The sequence below is a fragment of the Notamacropus eugenii genome, chromosome 3 (genome assembly GCF_028372415.1).
Source record: "Notamacropus eugenii isolate mMacEug1 chromosome 3, mMacEug1.pri_v2, whole genome shotgun sequence".
NCBI classification, from domain to species: domain Eukaryota; kingdom Metazoa; phylum Chordata; class Mammalia; order Diprotodontia; family Macropodidae; genus Notamacropus; species Notamacropus eugenii.
The window spans coordinates 311,132,308-311,144,423 of NC_092874.1; the positions used below are offsets into that span (position 1 = coordinate 311,132,308).

A 12,116-nucleotide genomic window follows, 5' to 3' on the forward strand; every position below is an offset into this window, starting at 1 on the left:
GGAGACACTGACCAGCTCTTTATCTTTTAATTCACTTAGCACATAGTAGGCATTTATAAGTGTATTACATTTGTTGAAGTGAATAGTTAGAATGATGCCATCAATGTATCATAAACAGAAAATCTCAAACAAATCCAATCTCTCAGAAGAATATATGTTCATTGTGGGTAGGAACTATTTCATTTTTGTGTATTTTGATCTACAAAGCCTAGCATAGTGTCTGGCAAAGAGTAGGTGGTTAATAAATACTCTTCTAATTTACAGATCTACCATGTGGAAAATAAATGCAGGTGACATAAGAAATTTGCCAAATTTAGAAGCATTTTTTTCAATGTATAAGGAGAATTTCACACCAAAGTCCAAGTTCACCTTTTTCCATGAAGCTTTACTCAATTCCCACTCTTACCCCAAATCATCTGTGATCTCTCCCACCTCTGAATATTTTGTAGATACTCCCTCTTATGGTACCAGAGACATTTAGCCTTGCATTACAACATACCTGAATATACTGTGTACGTTTTTATTTCTGCTATTGGCCAAGAGGTTAAGAGAAAAAGCATAATGTAGAGGATAGAGGGTGAGATAGAGACAGAACACCTCTGACAGATATTAACTACATGACCCTGGGCAAATAACTTGAACTTCTTGGTGATCCAAAAAACTCTCAAAGTTTTAAGTTACAGATTTGCCATCATAGTCACAAAGAGAATTTAAGCTCTAGGAATTGCCTATGCTGATAAAACCAAATATCTGAACAAAAAGTAAAAATATAAATAAGATTCTAAACTCTTTGAGAGCAGCATGCATATTTTTGCATCCCCCCACAGCATCTAGCAAAGTTATCTTGTACCTGCCATGCAATAAATACATAGTAAATCAATACCAAAAGAAGAATGAATGAAATGAAATTGTAAGAGTTTAAGATACCAACTGATTACAAGAACACTGACTTAATAGTAAATCTAAATTTCAAGTCATCACATTTATTTTACAATTAACAAAATAATCTCAATAGAAGTCAGAAATCATGAAAAACGTCAAAGATCACAGGAATCTTGGATTTAGAGAAGGAAATTAGTATCTTTCTAATATATTTAGAAATTCAGAAGCCATCTAGTACAACCTCCTCATTTGAGAAATGAGAAAACTCAGGCTCACATCACACTTCAGCTTGCTCAAATAATAAGACTATTGTATGTTTTTATAATGTTTTGTGGTCTTCAAAATGCTTTTGTAAAAATTAGCTCCTTTGAGTTTCATTGCAACTTTGTGGAACAGGCAAGGCAGGTATTATTATCCCCACCAAATGATGGCCTAGTAAATTTAGAAAAGCAAGTGGGAGAACCACTTACATGGAAAAGGAGAAAAAACTCTAAAACATACCAACATGGTACGCAGAGCAAAGGAAAGGGTCAGACTATTTCAACAGCAACCTTCCTGAGGCCAAATCAAGTTCCTTAATATCTACATGGATTACAACCAATAGAATACAAATAGGTAAGTCCTCAAGTGTTGATAAAATTTAATCCACAATAAAATTCACAATATTGGAGGAAAACACATCAGAAACAAGGAATGCCTGAAGTCACTTTACATATATCTCATTAAAATTGATCAACTAAAAATGTACAGATGCAACTTTCAGCTTCGGAGAAGGACAGCTAACAGCCTGCCTCCTCTTCTTCTTCTTTTTTTTAAGTATGATTTCCTTCATTTCAACAACAATTTAACAAACATCTGTTAAGTGGTTACTGTGAAAACACCGAGCAAGGCACTGGGGAAGATACAAGACTTAGATAAATCAGCATCCTCTCTGATGGAATCCAGTAGAAGGACCAGACAAAAACACAAATAAAGGTAATGCACATCATTTGCATCAGAGAGACACAAAGTGCATTTCTTGGTAATCCTGCGATGACAGCCTGACAATTTCTGGAACAGGGAGTTTGAACTGAATGGTACAAGAGGCAGATGAGGCAGCGAGGTATGAAAGGACAAGGTGTGGCTTTGGGCAAGCGACTGAACTTCTCTGGGTCTGAGTAAAGTAAAGGTGGCTTTCTCAAATGAGAGGAAATTGGGTGTAGTAAGTAGATACAGTTCTTCCTATGATACATATTGACTGTTTAGCCTCCCAGCAAACCATTTAACCATTCAATATTCTAAGCAACAACCAAAGAGGCAAATAAGGTGCTACCCAGCACAGGGAGGGGCAATTTCTTCACCAAGGAGTTTCCTACACTCCCAAAGCCACAGGTCTGGTCTGCAACCCTAACCGGTTCAGTTCCGTATGATTCATAAGAACTTGCTCTCCAGCTCTAATATTCTAAGAATGGTACCAATACAAAATTAGAATTGGAGAACTTTATTGGCAAATTGATACAACTTGGCATAGTGGTTAAAGACCTGGAGGAGGGCCACAGAAGACCTGGGTCTGAATTCCATTTAAAATACTAGCAGTGGCTCTCTGAGCTTCATATATTTAAAAGAGGATAATAATAAAACCTTGTTTTGGGGGTCCTACGAAGATCAAATTAGAAACCTTAAAGTGCTATGGGAACTTTTTTCTACCGATGTTGTTAGGACATCAAGTCAAAAGTATTGGCATGAAAAGAAATCCACAGCCCACTTGGAATGGAACAATTCACTTGGAACATAAATGTAAACCTTTCTTCTTTCCTTTTTAAATATCCTGAACTTAAACACCAAATGAATCAAATGAGCATTTCCACAGATTATATTATAGAATATATATTATAGGGCATAAGGAAAGGATTATTCTCCTGGTTCTGCACATGTAAGTCTCTCCAAGTTTCTCTGAAATCACTCCTTTCATCATTTCTTAATGTTCTATTATATTCATAGATCATAATTTGTTCAGTCAATCCCCCATGGACATTCCCTCAGTTTCCAATCTTTTACCACTATAAAAATAGTGGCTACAAATATTTTTGGTCATATGGGCCTCTTTTTTCTCTTTCTTTGATCTCTTTGGGGTATAGCCTTAGTAGTGGCATTGCTGCATCTATCTATCAGTCAATAAACATTTATTGAATATGCACTATGTGCCAAGCAGTGTGTTATTAATGTACGGGTGAACTGTTTATGTTCTTATAAATTTGAATCAGTTCATTACACATCCTGGAAATGAGACTGTATCAAAGAAACTTAAGGCAAAGTTTTCTGCCCCTCCTACCACATTCCCCTAGTAAACTGTTTTCCCTTTCAATTTTTTTTTACATTTCACTTTTTTTTCCAAATTTATTTATTTGTTTTCAATTTTCAATAACCACTTCTACAAGTTTTAAATTTTCTCCCCTTCCTTCCCCAAGATGGCATGCAATCTTATATGGGCTCTACACATACATTCTTATTAAACACATTTTCACATTAGTCATGTTGCATAGAAGAATTAAAATAAATGGGAGAAGCCATGAGAAAAACCGAACCAAAACAAAACATAACAGAAGAGAAAATAGTCTGCTTGGTTCTGATTCCATAGTTCTTTCTCTGGTTGTGGATGACATTTTGCCTCAAGAGTCCTTTGGGAACGTTTTAGGTCCTTGCATTACTGTGAAGGGCTACATCTACCAGAAATAGTCTTTGCACACTGTGGTCATTGCTGTGTACAATGTTCTCCTGGTTCTGCTCCTTTCACTCAGCCTCAGTTCATATAAGTCCTTCCAGGCCTCTCTGAAGTCTTCCTGTTCATCATTTCTTATAGCACAATAGTATTCCATTACATTCATGTACCACAACTTGCTCAGCCATTCCCCAACGGATTCCCTTCTAATTTTAGATGCAGTGACTTTGTTCGTGCAAAAACTTCCTAATGTTATGTAATCAAAATTGTCAGCTTTATTTTCTGTGACCCTCTCTACTCATTGTTCACTCATGACCTTTTCTCCTATCCACAGGCACAAAAAGTAATTTCATTCATCTTTTGCTCCTCTAATTCGTGTATGATGTAACCTTTTATGTCTGGGCCATGCAATCATTTGGAGCTTATCTTGGTATACTGGGTGAGATGTTAGCCTACACCTTAATAGCTTGCAGACTAATTGCCAGCTTTCCCAGCAGGGGCTCTTATTCTAATAGTTGGCATCTCCGGATTTAACTAACGCTATACCAATATTATATTTGCTTCTGTCTGCTGTGCATCTCTCTCATCTGTTCTACTGTTGTTTCTACTTTTTAATCAGTACAAAACAGTGCTGATGACTACTACTTGGTAGTATAGTTGGCAATTTGCTGCTGCTGTAGACCCCTTTCTTTCTCACTTTTTTTCATTATTTCTCTTGACCTTCTTGGTCTTTTGTTCTTCTAGATTTATGTGGTTATTTTTTCCCTAAGTTTTATAAAGAAATCATTTGATAATTTACAAGGTACTGAATAAATTTAGATAGTACTGTTATTTTAATTAGATTAGTTCAATCTAACGAGAGATTCACATTTATATCCATCTTTATTTCTGTGAAAAGTGCTTTTTAGTTATATTCACATGGTTACTGTGTTTGTCCTTCGTTTTCCAAGAGGACCATGAGATCAGGGAAATTATGACATGACTTGCAAGAGACTTTGATTTGTGGGAGGGAGGGCTGTGCAAGGTCAACAACCTCACTTTCTCCTCCAGTCATCTGGGTCCAGTGGCCAGAGAGTCGTCAGGAAGACTGAAGATGGCCCAGCTATGTTCACACAGCTAGAATTTATATAGAGTACTTTAAAATTTTCAAAGCACTTTACATAGGTTATCTCATTTGATCCTAACAACAACCCCATGAAAGATTCATATTCAGGCCTTCTTAATTCCAAGTTTACCTTTCTATCTACTAGGTCACCTAGATGTCTCTATGTGTCTTAGTAGGTTGAGTCCCAAATATTTTATACAATTTAAAGCTATATTGAATGGAATTTCTATTTCTTCCTGGCTGGTTTTACTGTTAATATATTATATCCTGCTACTTATTAACTATATCGATTAATTTTTAGCTATCTATAAAAAGGACTAATTTTGTTTTCTCCTTGTCAAAGCTTCTTTTTTCAATTTCTTTTTCTTATCTTATTGTTGTAGATAGAATTTATAACACTATACATACAGTCAAGATCCTGGATGAATACAGGTAAAAAAGTGTCATATTTCAGGCTCTGTAGGGTGCAAACCTTCATTCTCAAAACCAAAATACTATTTGTTGAAGAAGGGAGGAAAAAGGTGACTATCAAAAGTTGTGATCATACACACAATCATCCCCACAAAAACAGGAAAGACTCTGTGGGTCTCAAATACACACCTCATATTCAGCTGTGTTCACAGTCAGCGAAGGTACTAGAGCAAACAGCTCACTTAGCGTCTTTAATATAAGAGGCCGCGTATCACAGCTCAGCTTTGGAGAGAGGGCACTCCATGTGGAACGAATGCAAACAACCTGGAAGGGGAGGAAAAGAGATTCATTAACCAGAATAATCTCAACAAAAAAACCATGTAGTTGAAGACTTTCCTGAAAAGATAAAGGAAAAGGTCAAGACTCCCAAATGGAGATGTAAAATTTAGCATTAGCTAAAAACATTTTTAAAAAAATTAGCAAAAACCATAAATTAAACCAATGAGAACAGGTAAATACAGACTTAGGAGGACAGTTTGTTACTATCCTAGTCACTGTTAGACCAAGGGAATCTGTGCCTGCGACTGTCCATCTCCCCCAACAATCAACTGCACCTCATCTCCAAACCCCAAACTTCTTTAGGGCAGGGGTGGAAGGAAGGGGTGCTGCCTCATTGCTAAAGTCATGTTTTCCTACTTCCTCCTTTTTTTTTTTCTGTTCACTTAAGGGTGCCACTCCTTGACTTGACATTTGTATTATGAATAGATCTCTCTTTCAAAGTATGTTGACATTTCAAAATTGCTAACAAGTAGGCTGTAATCCATTCACCTGGAAGATCTCCAAGTTTGATATCATAGTTTCAGCTTCCTCACTGTAGTATCCATAACAGTGAATCCCCCTCAGTTACTAGTGCTTCTACCCCCTGCTAAATTACCTTTTATTTACTTTGAATATGTGTGTGTGTGTGTGTGTGTGTGTGTGTGTGTGTGTTTATCAACCTATCAAAATGTTTAAATGTTATTTTGTCCAACAGAATGTACGTTTCTTGAAGACAGGGCCGGTTTCACTTTTTTTCTTTGAATAACCAACACTTAGCATGGTGCCCAGATGGTGAGCATTTAATATAACCTGTTGACTAAAATACAGCTTGTAGACTGACTGACTGACCCTTACCCAGAGTGTCACAGGCCTAAATCTGTCACTATGTGGCCGAGACCCCAGTAGTAGAAAAGAAGATAACCAACAAGAGATTTGGGGAAGAGAGGGTGTTAGAGACTGACTAGCCTAAAGACAGCCATGAGGCTGAGCCATAGAGGAGACCCCATGATGGACTCAAAAAGGAACTTTTACTGAGACACTCACACCTGGGGTACTGTGGAGGTCATCCAGGAGCAGAAGAACGTTCAGACAACAGAAAAAAAGCTGAAAGAAGCACCCGAAAACATCCTCAAAGAGCTACAATAAGACAAGAATTTGTATTTGTATAAGTGACTGAGATTTACAAATTTGAGTTGCTCATTTATCCTTATTGTCTGAGGTTTCTATTTTAGATAAATAATAAATTTATTTAGTTTATTCTCATAATTTTTAAAATTCAGAACTTAACATGGCCCCAATAAAATAAACATTTCCATATAGAACAAATAATGATGATTACACATGAGTCCACAAATCTATTTAGCTACCGAGATTTCCTGTTGTTTTACTGATGTCTATTGGTCTGTTCAGGGGATTTATTCCCCTTCCGTCCAAGAGACTTCCAATACCCCACTTTACTGTCATTCCAAAGAAAAAGCATTAAGTAAAACCAATCAAAAGAACAAACGGGTCTAACACTTTGTACAACAGTCTGTACCAGTAGTCTTCCACATCTCTGTCAAGAGGAAGGAGGTGTTTCACCGTCAGTCTTTCAGAAATAACACTGGTCACTATCTTCAATCTGAGTTCAACTGACCATTAGTATTATTCTCATTTACATGAATGTAGTCACTGTGCATGTTCCCCACCCCGCCCCCTGCCTCCGGCATTGCTTTCTTTGACCTGCATCAGTTCATATAAGTCTCCCAATGTTTCTATGAATTATTTGAGTTTTTTTTTCCAATATATATACCATCTAAAAATAGAGGACTGAGTGAGCATGTAAGTACATATAAGGGAACGAATGTGATTACTCTGGGTAGTGTTAAATACTACCCAGAATCCGTCTGAAGCCTGTCTAAAGCCAAAAAGAAGTTAAAAATTCCCTCAAAACATAGACAGCATCCTATCTATTTTGACTGACACAAGATTACAATTAATTTGAACGTTCACACTGAGAGTTTTTTATAGGAGGGATGATTTTTTCCCACTTGTGATTTCTCTCACCAGATGCCAAATTAGTATTACAAGAAAAGGAGCCTCCTCTAAAATAAATCAGATTACTACAAATATACCACAAAACAGCAGTATAAAGTGACAAGCTCACTAAAGAGACTGCCTCAACCAAAGGAGAAAAAAATGTGATTCCCAAAATAAAAAAATGTTTTTGCCAGTAACTCTTGTGCTCTAAGTATGGCTTTGTTCCTTTGAAGAGGAACAGATAGCTATCTTTTTCTTCATTGACAATCAAAGCTATTTCTAGAAATTCATGAGAACAGCTTAATTTTTTTTTTGTCCCAATGCTTCTTCAAACAAAGTAAAAGCTTTATTAAAATATTTGAGCAGGGAAAGTGGGTTCTTTTAATGAGGAGAAAACTTATTTGCCTTTTTTCTGCCATCAATTCCTTTCACAACTAAGACCTTTAAGTCCCCAATACCTTTCTAGCCTGACTTCATCTGAGTTTTCTCTGGTCCAGTTGCCACACTCTCTCCCCATCAAAAGCACACAGGACTCTCATGTTTCTATGCCTTTGTTCAAATTGTTTCCCTATGCTTGAGATGTCCTCCCTTCCTCCATCTCAGCAGCTGAATTTCTACTATTCCTTTTAAGGTATATACTCATGTGAGGAAATCCAGGAACTTGAGAAGAGAAGCATGATAGAGAACACTGATATGAAAAGCAAGAGTCGAGGAGGAGAAATATTTTTTTAAAGAATATTGTAATGGGAACATACCATAGACTATTAATAGAATGAGAAAAGAGACAAAAGAGTTTGGGAAAGAGATTACAACCCTACTACAACAGACACATGGTAGATCTTTAATTTTGAGCTCTCTCTGTCAGAGAAGCTACATGCTGGGGTTCAGGAACGCTTGCATTTCAGGGGTTTTCTGAATGTGAATGGGAAAAATTACATTTACTTCAAATATATATGGTTGCCTTTGTAATTCCATTTATTTTACGAATTTAAAAATATTCTGAGAAGAGGTCCATAATTTCACCAGAGCACCACAGGAATCTAAGAGACACACAAAAATGTTAAGAAACCCAAACTAAAAAGATGGACACCCTACTTTAAAAAGTGGAGACAATTCAAGACCAAGGACTGACCAAGACCAAGGATATGACCAAGGATTAAAAGTACTTGGGGCTTTGGAGAGAAGCAGCCATCTGACTTCGGTATTTCTTAAAGAAAAGTAGGACGCAAATTTGCCAGTTGGACAAGCACCCTGGGTACTGCCTAATTTCTATTCATCAGGGAGTGACTAAAATTGTGGTACATGAATGTAATGGAATATTACTGCACCATAACAAACAACTAAACGATATGTGGGAAGTCTTACATGAACTCACGCAGAATGAAGTAAACAGAACCAGGAAAACAAGATACACAATGAGTGCGAATGGGAAGAACAATGAAAGGAAACTAAATGCTATGTTAAGTATAATAACTAAGACTGAGCTAAGAAAATATACCTCCCTCCCCTCTTTGCCAAAGGTGGGGGAGGGCTGACTGATGAGGAATGTGTCTATACTGTCAGACACAGTGTGCTGCTTGGCTTTATGGAACTGTCTTTTTTTCTTCTTTCTCTTTTACAAGGATCACTGGGTGGAGGAAGGAAGAGAGTTATCTTTAGAAATTAAAATGAGAAAAAAAGTTATCAGCAAGATTTTTAAAAGAAAGGAAGAAAAAAGAAAAATATGTGAATGGGTTACAAACTATATCATCGAGGGGGTGTGACCTGATCTGTCAACGTTAAAAAGTAGAAGTTATTATAATTAAGTGTAGAGGTACTCTAGCTATGATGGTTTTTTGAAAAAGTATCTGATTTTTGTAGCCATCATGTGTTTTTTTTAATCTTTCCGTTTTATTTGGATTTGTCATGACAGTTACAGATTATTTAAATCAAGGGAACAATCAATATAATCTTTTTTTCTGGTTTAGGTTTATCAAAGTTTCTCTCTTATTCTGTCTCATAAAACATACTAACTGAAAGAGAAAGGAAAATAAACTCTAAGCCACACAAGTCATAACATGCCTGCAAAACTGAGTAAAGTATCAATACTCAAGAAGCTGGATTAATGGCAACCTAGAATGACGTAGGAGGCAATCAGATGGTTCTCTGAATAGAGCACTGGGCCTGGAGTCAGGAATATCTGAGTTCAAAGTCTGACTCAGACATTTACCAGCTGTGTGACCCTGGGCAAGTCACTTCACCTCTGTTTGCCTTAATCCACTAGAAAAGGAAATGGTAAACCACTCCAGAATCTTTACCAAAAGTATCCCATGGACAGTATGGTCTCTGGGGTCACCAAGAGTCAGACACAGCAATGATGACAGTGACCACAGAAGGACACACGAAGCATTTGGAAGGCTGAGCTCAATTACAGTTTAATGAATCCTCTGGAAGAGAAGGCATATTCACTGAATTTGCAGCTAAGTATAAAAGTGCATTAACAACCTGAAAGCCAGGATTTGAATTCAACTCAAACTGCAAAAGTGGTCAAAAATATACAGAATTAAATTCAAGAAAGTCAACAATAGTAAGGTAGAATACTTGAGGAATGAAAGCAAATTACACAAATGTAAGAAAGAATAGAACTTGTCACATAGAATTACAGAAGAAAAAAACAGGGATTCTTGATGGATTGAAAATGAACCAAGAATGAACAAGGCAACATGGAAATTTAAAAATTTTAAAGATAATACAAGGTAGTGTGATACTGCCAAACACAGCGACTACTCATATTTTGAAATTATTGATAAGTATGTGTTAGTGGGTAGAGTGATAGATTTAGAATCAGAAAGACCTAAGATCAAATTCCCTCTGAAATTTACTATCCATGTGTACAAAAATTCACTAACTTCTCTAATACTGAGGAGACTCTTGAAAACTTACCTGTTAAATTACAGGTGATTTGGGATCTACGTAGGGAAAGGGGTCAGAATCACACCTCCAAGGTATATTGCTAATAATTACTGGTCCTTTATATTTGTAATGCTTAGCACTGTGACAAACAGCACATTTTAAACAATAAATACTTGTTTCCCTGCCTCAGTTTTTCCTAATCCCCCTCAAAGCTAGAGTCTTTTCTCTAAAGTTATCTTTGGGTTATCCCATCTATGTCTTTTATGTCACTGTGTTCATACCATCTCCTCCTTTTAGAATATGAACTCCTTGGGAGTAGGAAGTTAAAGGGGGGCGGGGGCACAGCTTTTCTTTGCATCTCAAACATTTAACACCATGCCTGGCATATAGCAAGTGCTTAATCGATGCATGCTGACTTGACTTGATAAGACGTTGCCAATCAACAAGCGCTGATGATAAGCTAATGTCACAGAATTATGTTCAGTTCTAAACTGTATAATTAAAAACTATGAGAAGAAGAGGACTCAAGAATTCTAGGGTCAGAAAATAAGACTGAAGAGAAGTTTCCTGGTGGATTTGCCCTAGAAAGGCAGAAAGGGATGATGTTATAATGATCATTAAGAACTCCTACTCCTACACTTCTCTTCAAGAGCACAATAAAAATACTTAAGGAGGATATCATTTTAATGCTGAAATGTTTGAAAGGCTGTCACGCACAAAAGGCATTAGACTCCTTCTACTTGTTTCCAGAACTACAGGGAGAAAATCATAGGAAGGAAGATAGGAGGAAATTAATATAAAGAAGAACTCTAGAGGTAATAAGACATTGGGGGTGAAGGCCTTTCACATAGTCTGTAGAAGTGGTTCTGGGGAATTTTGTTTTGTTGTTTTATAAAAAATGAATCGGTAAAGATTGACAAAAAGGTGGGGGAAGATTCGTGTCAGTTACAGGTTGAACTGTTGAACTAGATGACCTCCCTTTCAAGTCCGTATTAATTCCTTAAATACTAGATCTCCACCCCCACCCCCACCCCCGAAATGGGAAAACCACTGTCCAATGAAAAGCTCTTGGCATCGATGTACAAGCAAAGGTGCATGAAGACTTTTGATTCACCTTGCTCTTTTAGAGCCATGTTAGGAAGCAGAGTGGTATAAAGGAAATAAGACCTCAGTTTTGCCACTTCCTTCTCATAGGAATTTGAACAAGCCCTTTCATCTTTCTACATCTTAGTTTCCTCATCTATTTAATGAGAGGACTGGGCTACTATGACCTCCCAGGTGCCCTCCAACTCTAAACCTATGAACCTACATTCTTTGGTCACGATGTGAATGGAAGGCACATGAATCTATAATAAGGAGAATGACAAAAATACAGGAAGGAATGTATTAAAGAGAGGGACCCATCCTAACATATTCCCAAGCACCTAAATACCCAGCAGTTAGAGATGTAAAATCTCTCTCCTCCAGCCCTGCAGTCACCTCTAACTTTGCCTCCCATGAAAAGATGCAGATCTGAGGCATCTTAGCACAGAGAGCAGTGTCTTTTAATGCATATTACATCCATCTATTTACATGATCTGACAGTGTTTTGGCAAAGAACTCCATGCAGGAGAGTTTAGTTTTCAGTCATGCAGCATTCTGCATGGACTCATTAGCAATCTTCATCAGATACCTTTGTAATGTGCACCAAAAGGACAATGGTAAGAATATGTAGAAAAGATTCTTCAATGTGGAAATTGCTGTAGTCCATAGCTTATAGATTATAGTCTCCAATCACCCCCAAATGATAGG

The 12,116-nt window shown here is 37.0% G+C and overlaps 1 protein-coding gene across 8 annotated transcripts in view; it reads right to left on the reverse strand.

Annotated features, from left to right (window-relative positions):
- The window catches only part of FOCAD (focadhesin), a 341,519-nt gene that overhangs the window by 135,895 nt on the left and 193,508 nt on the right, over positions 1 to 12,116 (reverse strand). For all 8 annotated transcript variants that reach the window (XR_011964355.1, XR_011964354.1, XM_072596662.1 and 5 more), the window contains one exon: positions 5,286 to 5,420. Coding sequence is in view for 6 of the 8 variants with exons in the window: in XM_072596662.1 (XP_072452763.1) it covers positions 5,286 to 5,420 (135 nt within the window). In the remaining 2 variants the exon portion in view is untranslated. The remainder of the gene's footprint in view (positions 1 to 5,285; positions 5,421 to 12,116) is intronic.